Source organism: Ranitomeya imitator, chromosome 2 (assembly GCF_032444005.1).
Source record: "Ranitomeya imitator isolate aRanImi1 chromosome 2, aRanImi1.pri, whole genome shotgun sequence".
Lineage (NCBI taxonomy): Eukaryota > Metazoa > Chordata > Amphibia > Anura > Dendrobatidae > Ranitomeya > Ranitomeya imitator.
The window spans coordinates 643,991,430-644,006,067 of NC_091283.1; the positions used below are offsets into that span (position 1 = coordinate 643,991,430).

Below are 14,638 nucleotides of genomic sequence, written 5' to 3' on the forward strand. Positions count from 1 at the left end.
ATTTCAAATCCAATGTGGTGGCATGCAGAGCCCAACTCGCGAAAATTGTGTCACTGTCCAAATATTTCTGGCCCTAACTGTATTTGCAGCCCGAGGTCCACTATGCAGAGATGATACCTGCTGCTAGGTAATGGCGGACAGTAAATGGCTGTAAAATGAAAACACACACAGGTTTGCTACACCCGGTATAAAGAAAGCGAACCCTGTTGCGTCACAGGACCGCAATACTACAGAGGAAATGCAAGTATAGAGTCACAGAACTCTGCCACTAGACGCTGGGTTAAAGTCTATCTAGACCACTTGCGTTCGGCACCGGAACTGCGGTGCCAGGGAAAAATAAATACAAAATAGATTTAGCGCACTGGCTGTGCTCAGCACTGCTCTGGGGGACACCACTAACTGCCCTAACTAATGACAGGTAAGCGCATTGGTTGCGCACGGTGCCACACTGGCTAACGCTGCTGATAGATGCTATTAGATTGTGCCTGGTTCTGGATGGCACTAACTGGCACTAGAGGGCTCCAACATTCGCAAACTGTCATCAACACTAGGGATGGGTATGATTCGGAGCTTTCACCAGAACAGGCATACATCCACACACACACAATAACTGATTTATACTAGCGCATGTGTTATGCCTAAGGACTAGCTAGCCCTAGAGATAGAAAATAAAGCCTACCTTGCCTCAGAGAAATTCCCCAAAGGAATAGGCAGCCCCCCACATATAATGACTGTGAGTAAAGATGAAAGTCACAAACGCAGAAATGAAACAGGTTTCAGCAAAGGGAGGCCAGACTTACTAAATAGACAGAGGATAGGAAAGGTAACTTTGCGATCAGCACAAAAACCTACAAAAGACAACGCAGAGTGTGCAAAAAAGACCTCCGCACCGACGGTGCGGAGGGGCCACTCTGCATCCCAGAGCTTCCAGCTAGCAAGACAAAATCATGATAACCAGCTGGACAAGAAAACAGTGAACAAATAATGACTATCAGGAACTTAGCCTCTGCAGGAGAAGACAGGTCACCAGAGAGATCCAGGAGCGAACTGAACCAATGCAAAAACATTGACAGCTGGAATGGAGTAACGATCTGAGAGGAATTAAATAGAGCAGCCAACCAAAGGATAAACCACGTCACCTGTGTAAGGAACCTCAGAAGCAGCAGCTTCACTCATAGCCACCAGAGGTAGCCCATAGACAGACCTCGCCGAAGTACCGTTCACGACCACAGGAGGGAGTTCGACAACAGAATTCACAACAGTACCCCCCCATGAGGAGGGGTCACCGAACCCTCACCAGAGCCCCCAGGCCAATCAGGATGAGCCAAATGAAAGGCACGAACAAGATCGGCAGCATGAACATCAGAGGCAAAAACCCAGGAATTATCTTCCTGACCATAACCCTTCCACTTGACCAGGTACTGGAGTTTCCGTCTCGAAACGCGAGAATCCAAAATCTTCTCCACCACATACTCCTACTCCCCCTCGACCAACACCGGGGCAGGAGGATCAACGGAGGGAACCATAGGCGCCACGTATCTCCGCAACAATGACCTATGGAACACATTATGGATGGCAAAAGAAGCTGGAAGGTCCAAACGAAATGACACAGGATTAAGAACTTCAGAAATCTTATATGGCCCAATGAAACAAGGCTTAAACTTAGGAGAGGAAACCTTCATAGGAACGTGACGAGATGACAACCAAACCAAATCCCCAACACGAAGTCGGGGACCAACACAACGCCGGCGGTTAGCGAAACGTTGAGCCTTCTCCTGGGACGATGTCAAATTGTCCACCACATGAGTCCAAATCTGCTGCAACCTGTCCACCACCGCATCCATACCAGGACAGTCCGAAGGCTCAACCTGCCCTGAAGAGAAACGAGGATGGAAACCAGAATTACAGAAAAAAGGAGAAACTAAAGTAGCCGAGCTGGCCTGATTATTAAGGGCGAACTCAGCCAAAGGCAAGAAGGACACCCAATCATCCTGATCAGCAGAAACAAAGCATCTCAGATATGTCTCCAAAGTCTGATTAGTTCGTTCGGTTTGGCCATTAGTCTGAGGATGGAAAGCTGAAGAAAAAGACAAATCAATGCCCATCTTAGCGCAAAAGGACCGCCAAAACCTCGAAACAAACTGGGAACCTCTGTCCGAGACGATGTTCTCCGGAATGCCATGCAAACGAACCACATGCTGGAAAAACAATGGCACCAAATCAGAGGAGGAAGGCAATTTAGATAAGGGTACCAAATGGACCATCTTAGAGAAGCGATCACAAACCACCCAAATGACCGACATCTTTTGAGAAACAGGGAGATCAGAAATAAAATCCATGGAAATATGCGTCCAGGGCCTCTTCGGGTCGGCAAGGGCAAAAGCAATCCACTGGCATGAGAACAGCAGGGCTTAGCCCGAGCACAAGTCCCACAGGACTGCACAAAAGAACGCACATCCCGTGACAATGAAGGCCACCAAAAGGATCTAGCCACCAAATCTCTGGTACCAAAGATTCCAGGATGACCAGCCAACACTGAACAATGAATCTCAGAGATAACTCTACTAGTCCATCTATCAGGGACAAAGAGTTTCTCCGTAGGACAACGGTCAGGTCTATCAGCCTGAAACTTTTGCAGCACACGCCGCAAATCAGGGGAAATGGCAGACAAAATTACCCCTTCTTTAAGAATACCCGCCGGCTACGGAACACCAGGAGAGTCAGGCACAAAACTCCTTGACAGGGCGTCAGCCTTCACATTCTTAGATTCCGGAAGGTATGAAACCACAAAATCAAAATGGGAGAAAAAGAGCGACCATCGAGCCTGTCTAGGATTCAACCGTTTGGCAGACTCGAGATAAGTCAAATTCTTGTGATCCGTCAAGACCACCACGCGATGTTTAGCTCCTTCAAGCCAATGTCGCCACTCCTCGAATGCCCACTTCATGGCCAACAACTCCCAATTGCCCACATCATAATTGCGCTCAGCAGGCGAGAATTTTCTAGAAAAGAAGGCACAGGGTTTCATCACCGAGCCATCAGAACTTCTTTGCGACAAAACAGCCCCTGCTCCAATTTCAGAAGCATCAACCTCAACCTGAAGAGGGAGCGAAACATCTGGCTGGCACAACACAGGGGCAGAAGCAAAACGACGCCTCAACTCCTGAAAAGCCTCTACAGACGCAGAGGACCAATTGACCACATCAGCACCTTTCTTGGTCAAATCAGTCAACGGTTTAGCAATACTGGAAAAATTAGCGATGAAGCGACGATAAAAATTAGCAAAGCCCAGAAACTTCTGCAAGCTCTTCACAGATGTCGGTTGAGTCCAATCGTAAATGGCCTGAACTTTAACAGGGTCCATCTCGATAGTAGAAGGGGAAAAAATGAAACCCAAAAATGAAACCTTCTGAACTTCAAAGAGACACTTTGACCCCTTCACAAACAAGGAATTCGCACGAAGGACCTGGAACACCATTCTGACCTGCTTCACATGAGACTCCCAATCATCCGAAAAGACCAAAATGTCATCCAAATATACAATCATGAATCTATCCAGGTACTCTCGGAAGATGTCATGCATAAAGGACTGAAACACAGATGGAGCATTAGAAAGCCCGAATGGCATAACCAGGTACTCAAAATGGCCCTCGGGCGTATTAAATGCCGTTTTCCATTCATCACCCTGTTTAATTCGCACAAGATTATACGCACCACGAAGATCTATCTTGGTGAACCAACTAGCCCCCTTAATCCGAGCAAATAAATCAGACAGCAGCGGCAAAGGATACTGAAATTTGACTGTGATCTTATTAAGAAGGCGGTAATCAATACAAGGTCTCAAAGAACCATCCTTCTTGGCCACAAAAAAGAACCCTGCTCCCAATGGTGACGACGACGGACGAATATGACCCTTCTCCAAGGATTCCTTTATATAACTCCGCATAGCGGCGTGCTCTGGTACAGATAAATTAAACAGACGGCCTTTAGGAAACTTACTACCAGGAATCAAATTAATAGCACAGTCGCAATCCCTATGAGGAGGTAGGGCACCAGATTTGGGCTCTTCAAATACATCCCGGTAATCTGATAAAAACTCAGGGACTTCAGAAGGAGTGGAAGGCGAAATTGACAGCAATGGAACATCACCATGTACCCCCTGACAACCCCAGCTGGACACAGACATAGATTTCCAATCCAACACTGGATTATGGACCTGTAGCCATGGCAACCCCAAAACGACCCCGTCATGCAGATTATGCAACACCAAAAAGCGAATATCCTCCTGATGTTCAGGAGCCATGCACATGGTCAATTGAGTCCAGTACTGAGGCTTATTCTTGGCCAAAGGCGTAGCATCAATTCCTCTCAATGGAATAGGATACTGCAAGGGCTCCAAGAAAAAACCACAGCGCCTGGCAAACTCCAAGTCCATCAAATTCAGGGCAGCGCCTGAATCCACAAATGCCATAACAGAATAGGACGACAGAGAGCAAATCAGAGTAACGGACAAAAGAAATTTAGACTGTACCGTACCAATGGTGGCAGACCTAGCGAACCGCTTAGTGCGCTTAGGACAATCGGAGATAGCATGAGTGGATTCACCACAGTAAAAACACAGCCCATTCCAACGTCTGTGTTCTTGCCATTCAGCTCTGGTCAAAGTCCTGTCACACTGCATAGGCTCTGGCCTATGCTCAGAGAATACCGCCAGATGGTGCACAGCTTTGCGCTCACGCATGCGCCGATCGATCTGAATGGCCAAGGACATAGACTCATTCAGACCAGCAGGCGTGGGAAATCCCACCATGACATCCTTAAGGGCTTCAGAAAGACCCTTTCTGAAAATTGCTGCCAGGGCACATTCATTCCACTGAGTAAGCACAGACCACTTTCTAAACTTCTGACAGTACACCTCCGCTTCATCCTGACCCTGACACAAAGCCAGCAAGATTTTCTCTGCCTGATCCACTGAATTTGGTTCATCATAAAGCAATCCAAGCGCCAGAAAAAACGCATCAACATCACGCAATGCAGGATCTCCTGGCGCAAGGGAAAATGCCCAGTCTTGAGGGTCACCACGCAAAAAAGAAATTATGATTTTTACTTGTTGAACGGGGTCACCAGAGGAGCAGGGTTTCAAAGCTAGAAACAGTTTACAATTATTTTTGAAATTCAAGAACCTAGATCTATCCCCAGAAAACAAATCAGGAATAGGAATTCTAGGCTCTAACATAGGATTCTGAACCACAAAATCTTGAATGTTTTGTACCCTTGCAGTGAGATGATCCACACAAGAGGACAGACCCTGAAGTCCATATCTACACCTGTGTCCTGAACCACCCAAAGGTCTAGGGGAAAGGAAAGACAAAACACAGTGCAAAGAAAAAAAAATGGTCTCAGAAGTTCTCTTATCCCTCTATTGAGATGCATTAATACTTTGGGCCAGCTGTACTGTTATGACCTGGTGGTTAGGAGCACCCGACCTGATAGTTAAACTCATACAGGACAAGCTCTGGGATGTGGGAGCTCTGCTGACCGCAAGCCCTAATCCTATCGCACACACTAAAAATAGCCGTGGAGCGCTCCTGACGCTCCCTAGGCGCCTCGTCACAGCCTAAGAACTAGCTAGCCCTAGAGATAGAAAATAAAGCCTACCTTGCCTCAGAGAAATTCCCCAAAGGAATAGGCAGCCCCCCACATATAATGACTGTGAGTAAAGATGAAAGTCACAAACGCAGAAATGAAACAGGTTTCAGCAAAGGGAGGCCAGACTTACTAAATAGACAGAGGATAGGAAAGGTAACTTTGTGATCAGCACAAAAAAATACAAAAGACCACGCAGAGTGTGCAAAAAAGACCTCCGCACCGACGGTGCGGAGGGGCCACTCTGCATCCCAGAGCTTCCAGCTAGCAAGACAAAATCATGATAACCAGCTGGACAAGAAAACAGTGAACAAATAATGACTATCAGGAACTTAGCTTCTGCAGGAGAAGACAGGTCACCAGAGAGATCCAGGAGCGAACTGAACCAATGCAAAAACATTGCCAGCTGGCATGGAGTAACGATCTGAGAGGAGTTAAATAGAGCAGCCAACCAAAGGATAAACCACGTCACCTGTGTAAGGAACCTCAGAAGCAGCAGCTTCACTCATAGCCACCAGAGGGAGCCCATAGACAGAACTCGCCGAAGTACCGTTCACGACCACAGGAGGGAGTTCGACAACAGAATTCACAACACGCATGGCCATGTGGCCATGCAAACCTTTTATAGCGGAAGTTCTCCAGGACCTTCCTAGTGGTCCAATAAGAGCTGCTACAGGACCTGAGCATGTGATCCCGACCTCCAATGAGAGGTCATCCCTTGGGCTTGCTCAGAAGAAGGAAAGCAGGACTTAGTCCCAGGAGCGCCTGCTCACAGCTGATCTGTACTGATTACGATGGCTGAGCCTGGAAGGACAGCAGTAACCAGCTGCACAGTGTCAGCTTGAGCCAGACTCAGGGACCAACGTCTCTGCTGAGCAGACTCCACTGCAGCTGGAGGAGAATGGGAGACTACAGTGGAGATGGTTAGAGATTTCTCCTGTGCAGCGGCAGGAACTCGATACCTAACATACATGATCCCCAAAAATGGATACCTTTTTCACTACTAATTGAGAAGCTGATGAACACACATAATTTTGCGCCCTAAATAAAGGGATCATTTTTGGATGCATTGTGAAAAAGCTTTTGAACATGCCTCTAGAAATGAAAACTCTCTTGAAATTGGGATTTTGCATCACTGTATGTGGAAAAGCCATGGGCTTTTTCCATTTTTTTCTTCCCCCCAAAAGAAAAACGTTAAGTCTTACACTGCAGTATGTTGTTTTATAGCTTGTTGTCTTAATGGTTACAATCCATTTTATTTTAATTAGATAGATTGAGGTCACTAGAACATTAATAAGGCTGTGTTTGCTTTAAAGACCTCAAAAGGGTTTTAACACAATCCTAGGAGACCTCTTAGTGAGAAACATATTTTTAGGGCAATTAGAGGCATTTCAGTACTGAGATTTGTGGCAAATTTAACATTCAGACAGTTTGATCATCTCTAATCAGTACCGTTGTTGTCCAGGATAAAATGAAGAAATAATTTGGATAGGTTTTGTAAGTGAAGGCAAAAAGTAGAGCAGTGGGGGAGCCCGAGACTTCAGGAGTGATGGCAGTGTTTTTTGGGGCAATAACAAGCATTCCACTAGTTTAGTTCTTCACTGGCTTGTCACTGTTAGTTCACAAGCTGCCTGGCTTGATATCGATCAAGGAAATCATTAAGGTTGATCAACAGCTTTGGAGTGGCTGGAGTTCCCTGACTTTGCAGTGATGTGTTGCAAGTAGTGGCGCCCAAATGTTGTAGTATTAGATTTTTTTTACTCTGTTTTATTATTAGGGTTTTCAATTTAATGTGTGCGCACCATAGGAGCCAACGTGAGATATGAATAGAATAATACAACTCCTTAATTGGTGGGGAGACACAAACTGGGTGCTATGGCTCCATTTGAATTGGTAGTTACAAAGGTTAGTCAGCTCCATTTGAATTGGTAGTTACAAAGGTTAGTCATGGTGATCATTGAGTGTCAGCTGCATGCAGGTGGGCACATCTGGCCCCAAAATTTGCATTTGATGACAACTTTCATGGTAGACCATGACAATGGACAGTTTAATGCCAAAATGCCATCTCTTAAAAGGATTAATAAATCCTCACTCTCACCTCTGTCCTCCAGGGACGATGAAAGCATGTTGGGAAACCGTAAATACAATCTCAGGAAAAATACTAGCTGGAGGAGAAATGACAACTATAAGAGGAAGGATAGAAGAGTAGACACTCTGTCCACATCTAGACTTAAGGTAATTAACCTAACTGAAACTGAGCTAACTAAATTCCAGATGGAAGTTCTTAGTATGGGTCTGTCTTTTTCACCAACCGCCACGTTTGATTCTTTTTCAGCCATAAAGGATCTCCACATGTTTGCACGAAAATTGGTACTAAAGAAACTACATGACAAACCGAAGACTGGAGAGGACTGGGAAGAGAAGGAACTAGAAGCCATTTCAATATTGGAAGAATTGAGTGATGAACGGGAGAGACCCAACACCAGGGGTAAATTTAGACCACCTATCCCTAAGAAATTTCCTCCACTCAACTTCTATCCCAATGTGGACCAATTTGTAAAACTAGTATCTGATGCATTGGTGAAAATCCCCGAAAAAAAATCACACATGGTAATCTCACCTTTGCTCAGAGGGAAGCATTAAGAGAACTGAAGAACCTCAAAGAGGTGGTAATAAAACCCGCTGACAAAGGGAGAAATGTGGTATTATGGTCAAGGAAATCATATGAAAAAGAGGCCTTTAGGCAACTGAGAGACAGTATATGCTATCAGGGGCTAACATTTAAAGGGAACCTGTCACCTGAATTTGGCGGGACAGGTTTTCGGTCATATGGGCGGAGTTTTCAGGTGTTTGATTCACCCTTTCCTTACCCGCTGGCTGCATGCTGGCCGCAATATTGGATTGAAGTTCATTCTATGTCCTCCATAGTACACGCCTGCACAAGGCAAGATTGCTGGCATGCAGCCAGCGGGTAAGGAAAGGGTGAATCAAACACCTGAAAACTCCACCCATATGACCGAAAACCAGTCCCGCCAAATTCAGGTGACAGGTTCCCTTTAACCCCACATTGACCTATCAGGGGGAAATATCAGACATTCTGGAGGAGGCGTTCCAAAAGGGGATCATTACAAAAAAATTGATGGACAATTTGATACCTGCATTCCCAAAAGTGTCTTGTATCTATTTCATCCCTAAAGTCCACAACAGCCTGATGGCACCACCTGGACGTCCTATTGTATCAGGCAACAGAAGCTTATGTGAAAAGATCTGCAAGTACCTTGACTTTCACTTGAAACCACCGGTATCTGACTTACCATCACATGTGAAGGATACAGGAGATGTCTTGAAGAAAGTAGAAGGTATCCCAATGGACAATGACATGTGGTTAGTGAGTTTGGATGTGGAATCCTTATACACATCGATACAACATCAAGATGGTATATTGGCCACTAGGACTTTCCTAATGATAACCGATTATAATGTGGAATTTGTTGACTTTCTTTTGATTCTTCTGGAATTTGTGTTGAAACATAATTTTTTTATGTTCAAGGTAACCATTTACTTTGAGAAGCAGGGTACTACTATGGGGGCAGCTTTTGCTCCCTCTTATGCAAACCTGTTTTTAGGAATCTGAGAGAGGTCAATTTTCTTTGTGAACCCCATAACCTTTATTGAGAATGTCCCGTTCTCGGTCTGCTATATTGATAACATTCTTTTGATTTGGCAGGGAGCAGAGCAGGACCTTCTCGGCTTCTTGGACATCTTGAATGATAATGGGTTGAACATCAAGCTGACATGTAAATACAACCAGACATCCATTGACTTCTTGGATATACAAATTCTGAAGGGACCACATGGAATTCTGGAAACCAATGTCTATCGCAAAGACACGACCGTCAGCTCCATACTCCATGCTACATCATCACATCCACAATCTCTGATCAATGGAATCCCCACTGGTCAATTTTTAAGAGCAAGAAGGATCTGCTCCAATGATGACACTTTCTCTGAACAGGCTGAGATTCTTACTACTAGATTCAGAGATAGAGGATATTTAAAATGGAGTATCAAGAGGGGTCTAAAAAGGGCTCAAAAGACGGATGGACTTGCTATTACCTAAAGCTAAGGAACCAGCGGAACAGAAAGTGAGATTTATCTCAACCTATAATGAGAAATGGTTTGGGGTAAGGACTGTTCTTGAAAAATACTGGCCTTTGTTGGCGACTGATAGGACTTTGGGGAAACACATTAGTGATCAAGCCTCGATCACATACAGGAGATCTAGAAATCTTAAGGACCAGCTGGTTCATAGTTATTACGCAGGGCCAACCCCAGAAAAATCTTTTGGTTCTAAGGGGCAAAAATGGGGATTTTTCCCATGTAATAATTGTATTGCATACCCCAACATGTACAGTAAAAATACACAAATCTTAATCAGGGTAAAAGTATATTATATTAAAAACAATTTCTATATCTATACCCAATTGTGTGTTATAAGATAACCCCTGAGAGATGGTGTATAAATGTTGTAGTGAGACACTACAAAGAGTTAAATAATTTCAAGCCCATCCCATGGAAAAAATTCAAGAAAATCAATCTGGACAAAGATATAATCATATAAAATATAATTTTTATTGAGTTCCACATATAAAATTAATAAGAAAAAAGATAACAATAATTAATACTATATATATGTAAACGATATATTACAACATGCCCCAAAATTCCTGGCTATTATAATCTAGATCTCTGTAAAAACTCTCAATCTTACTGCCTCCTGAAAAAACCAAAATATATATAAAAATGTTAAAGTTGAATGAAAAGTGCAATGTGCAAAAAGTGCCAAGGTATATGTTTATACTTGTAAGTGGAATACCGATAATATATAAAAGGACAAAAAGGTGCTATATAAAAGTGCAGATGCAGGAAGGATATACAGATAGAGGTAAGAGAACACTTACTCAGATCAATATTTGCAATATAGTCCACAGTGGGCAGCCAGGAAGAATTGGGGGCACCCCGACGCGCGTTTCGGACGCACTTGCTCCTTCGTCAGGGGGTATACCTTGGCACTTTTTGCACATTGCACTTTTCATTCAACTTTAACATTTTTATATATATTTTGGTTTTTTCAGGAGGCAGTAAGATTGAGAGTTTTTACAGAGATCTAGATTATAATAGCCAGGAATTTTGGGGCATGTTGTAATATATCGTTTACATATATATAGTATTAATTATTGTTATCTTTTTTCTTATTAATTTTATATGTGGAACTCAATAAAAATTATATTTTATATGATTATATCTTTGTCCAGATTGATTTTCTTGAATTTTTTCCATGGGATGGGCTTGAAATTATTTATACCCCAACATGGTGCGGGCATCCACATTTACAGTTATATGAAAAAGTTTGGGCATCCCTATTAATCTTAAGCTTAATGTTTTATAAAAATAGTTTTTTTGCAGCAGCTATTTCAGTTTCATATGCAATCTGCATTCAAACAAAATTTGACAGGTGCATAAGTATGGGCACCCCACCAGAAAAGTAACATTAATATTTAGTAGATCCTCCTTTTGCAAAAATAACAGCCTCTAGTCACTTCCTGTAGCTTTTAATGAGTTCCTGGATCCTGGATGAAGGTATTTTTGACCATTCCTCTTTACAAAACAATTCCAGCTCAGTTAAGTTTGATGTTCGCCAAGCATGGACAGCCCTCTTCAAATGATCCCACAGATGTTAAATGATATTCAGGTCTGGGGACTGGGATCGCCATTCTAGAACAGTGTAATTGTTCCTCTGCATGAATGCCTGAGTAGATTTGGAGCCGTGTTTTGGATCATTGTCTTGCTGGAAGATTCATCCCCTGCGTAACTTCAACTTTGTCACTGATTCATGAACATTATTGTCAAGAATCTGCTGATACTGAGAGGAATCCATGCGTCCCTCAACTTTAACAAGATTCCCGGTGCGGGCATTGGCCACACAGCCCCAAAGCATGATGGAAGCTCCACCAAATTTTACTGTGGGTAACAAGTGTTTTTTGGCCGCCATGCATAACACCTTTTTGTATGACCAAACAACTCAATCTTGGTTTCATCAGTCTACAGGACCTTCTTCCAAAAAGAAATTGGCTTCTCCAAATTTGCATACGTCAGCCGACTCTGTGGCATGCTTGCAGAAATGGCTTCTTTTGCATCACTCTCCCATACAGCTTCTCCTTGTGCAAAGTGCGTTATATAGTTGACCGATGCACAGTGACACCATCTGCAGCAAGTTGATGCTGCAGTTCTCTGGAGGTGGTCTGAGGATTGTCCTTGACTGATCTCACCATTCTTCTTCTCTGCCTTTCTGATGTTTTTCTTGGCCTGCCACTTCTGGCCTTAACAAGAACTGTACCTGTGTTCTTCCATTTCCTTACTATGTTCCCCACAATGGAAATTGACAGGTTAAATCTCTGAGACAGCTTCTTGTATCCTTCCCCTGAACAACTATGTTGAATAATCTTTGTTTTCAGATCATTAGACAGTTGTTTTGAGGAGCCCAGGATGCCACTCTTCAGAGGAGATTCAATCAGGAGAACAACTTGCAAGTGGCCACTTTAAGAAGCTTTTCTCATGATTGCATACACCTGGCTATGAAGTTCAAAGCTCAATGAGGTTAGAAAACAAAAAAAAAGTGCTGTAGTAAGTCAGTAAAAAGTAGGTAGGAGTATTTAAAACAAGAAAATGATAAGGGTGCCCATACTTATGCACCTGTCTAATTTTGTTTAAATGCAGATTTCACATTTTTTGTTAGTACAATAAACCTCATTTCAAGGCAGAAACATTACTGTGTCCAACAGTTATTAGATATATGAAACTGAAATAGCTGTTGCAAAAAAACATTAAGCTTAAGATTAATATGGGTGCCCAAACTTTTTCATATAACTGTATGTGCATTAGAATGATTGTACAAAACTTTAAACATCTGTGATATCTGGGTGACATATTTGTGTGACCCTTTGGGAATATGTTTATGGGAGGAGTGTAGGCTGTTATGGACCACTTGTTGGACAGGGAGAGGTTACTTATTCACACACAATAAGGCTCACACATGTAACTATTGTGTATATGGTATCTGAGTGGTATGATAGGTTACTTATGGAGACATTGATGTAATACATTGGGGTACGCAACCTAATCGGGCGGTTGTATTATTGCATTAGTATCTTCATTTTTTATAAAAAATAATTTTATTATTTGGTTAATCGTAAATAAAGTGATCTAAATTTTACTACAGGCATATGCTTCCTTTTTTTCTGCTTGGATTGAGTATTGGTATGGGAAGCGCCATTGTTTAAGCCTTTTGCATATAGCTGTACCAGTTTACATAGTAACATAGTAACATAGTTAGTAAGGCCGAAAAAAGACATTTGTCCATCCAGTTCAGCCTATATTCCATCATAATAAATCCCCAGATCTACGTCCTTCTACAGAACCTAATAATTGTATGATACAATATTGTTCTGCTCCAGGAAGACATCCAGGCCTCTCTTGAACCCCTCGACTGAGTTCGCCATCACCACCTCCTCAGGCAAGCAATTCCAGATTCTCACTGCCCTAACAGTAAAGAATCCTCTTCTATGTTGGTAGAAAAACCTTCTCTCCTCCAGACGCAAAGAATGCCCCCTTGTGCCCGTCACCTTCCTTGGTATAAACAGATCCTCAGCGAGATATTTGTATTGTCCCCTTATATACTTATACATGGTTATTAGATCGCCCCTCAGTCGTCTTTTTTCTATAGTTTAGAGGGGTTTGCAGTTTATAGTTTAGAGGGGTTTGCAGATTTCTTTAGTCCAACATGCCTAAAATTACAGTAACTTCTGCACCAGAAACATATCTACTCCCAAGCCCATACTGGTGGGCTAGTAAATGCAGTAACTTTCTCATAAAGGAAAAATATAAAATAAGGGAAAACGGCAGCACCAGATAAAAATATATTGATGCAAGCCTCACTGGCCTAATCCACTGTTCCTATATTCTAGGTAACACATGGGTAAGTATAGAAGGTCTTTTTTCTTGTTTGCCGACTCCTTTTTCCATAGTTTTTCTTCTAAAAGGTCAGATGTATGCATGTAATATTCAACTTCACAGGTATTTCACATGTGCATCTACAATACTTACAAATGCTGAGGTCCAGAATGGAATACCATATGACAGTGATCTCGAGCCGCTATCAAATTGTTTAAACACCAGTGCTACACCCACTGCAAACTGTGCAAGGGCTGCAAGAATCATCATGATCTAAAAATATAATCAGAATAATCATTATATTTACACATCACCACTGGGTACTATTGCATAAATCTATATAACATGCCTAAAATTTCACAGTGCTGTCTCGTTATTATTTCAAATTCTATTTTTATTTGTAGCAGTGGTATTAGCTATTTCTTCTCAGATATAGGATGCAGGTTTTTAAGTAATAAAACCTAATAAGCATATAAAAAAAATACAATTAGCTGGTGTTACTTTAAGTTCCTAAAGGGAATTTCTCATCGGGTTTTTTCTATCCGATATGAGAGAAGTATGATGTAGGAACAGAGACTCTTATTTCAGTGATATGTCACTTATTGGACTTCTTGATGCGGTTTTTATAAAATCATATATTTTATTATGCTGATCTAGCAGATCTAGCAGTTCTCTAAATACTGAGCTCTGAATACCCCACACACACACACACTGATTGGCTTCTTTATGCGTATAATGGGCGTAGACAGAAAGCTGCCAATCAATGGTGAAGGCTCGGTTATGCAGAGCTCATAAATATGGAGGACTACCTGGCAGCAGGTTTACTTGTCCTCTGTTGATAATCTCCTGATGATAAAAAAAATTGATTTTATCAAAACTACAGCAACCAGCCCTGTAAGTGACACAGTGAACTATACTCCTCTCAGATTAGGTGGCAAAAAACTAGTAACAGATTCCCTTTAATGGCATGGAGTTATAAAAA

General features: G+C 42.5%; 1 protein-coding gene across 1 annotated transcript in view; it reads right to left on the minus strand.

Annotated features, from left to right (window-relative positions):
- Window positions 1–14,638, minus strand: part of LOC138665394 (membrane-spanning 4-domains subfamily A member 4A-like) — a 225,616-nt gene that overhangs the window by 29,456 nt on the left and 181,522 nt on the right. Inside the window, exon 4 of the mRNA XM_069752825.1 lies at window positions 13,810–13,929. Coding sequence (XP_069608926.1) covers window positions 13,810–13,929 — 120 coding nt within the window. The remainder of the gene's footprint in view (window positions 1–13,809; window positions 13,930–14,638) is intronic.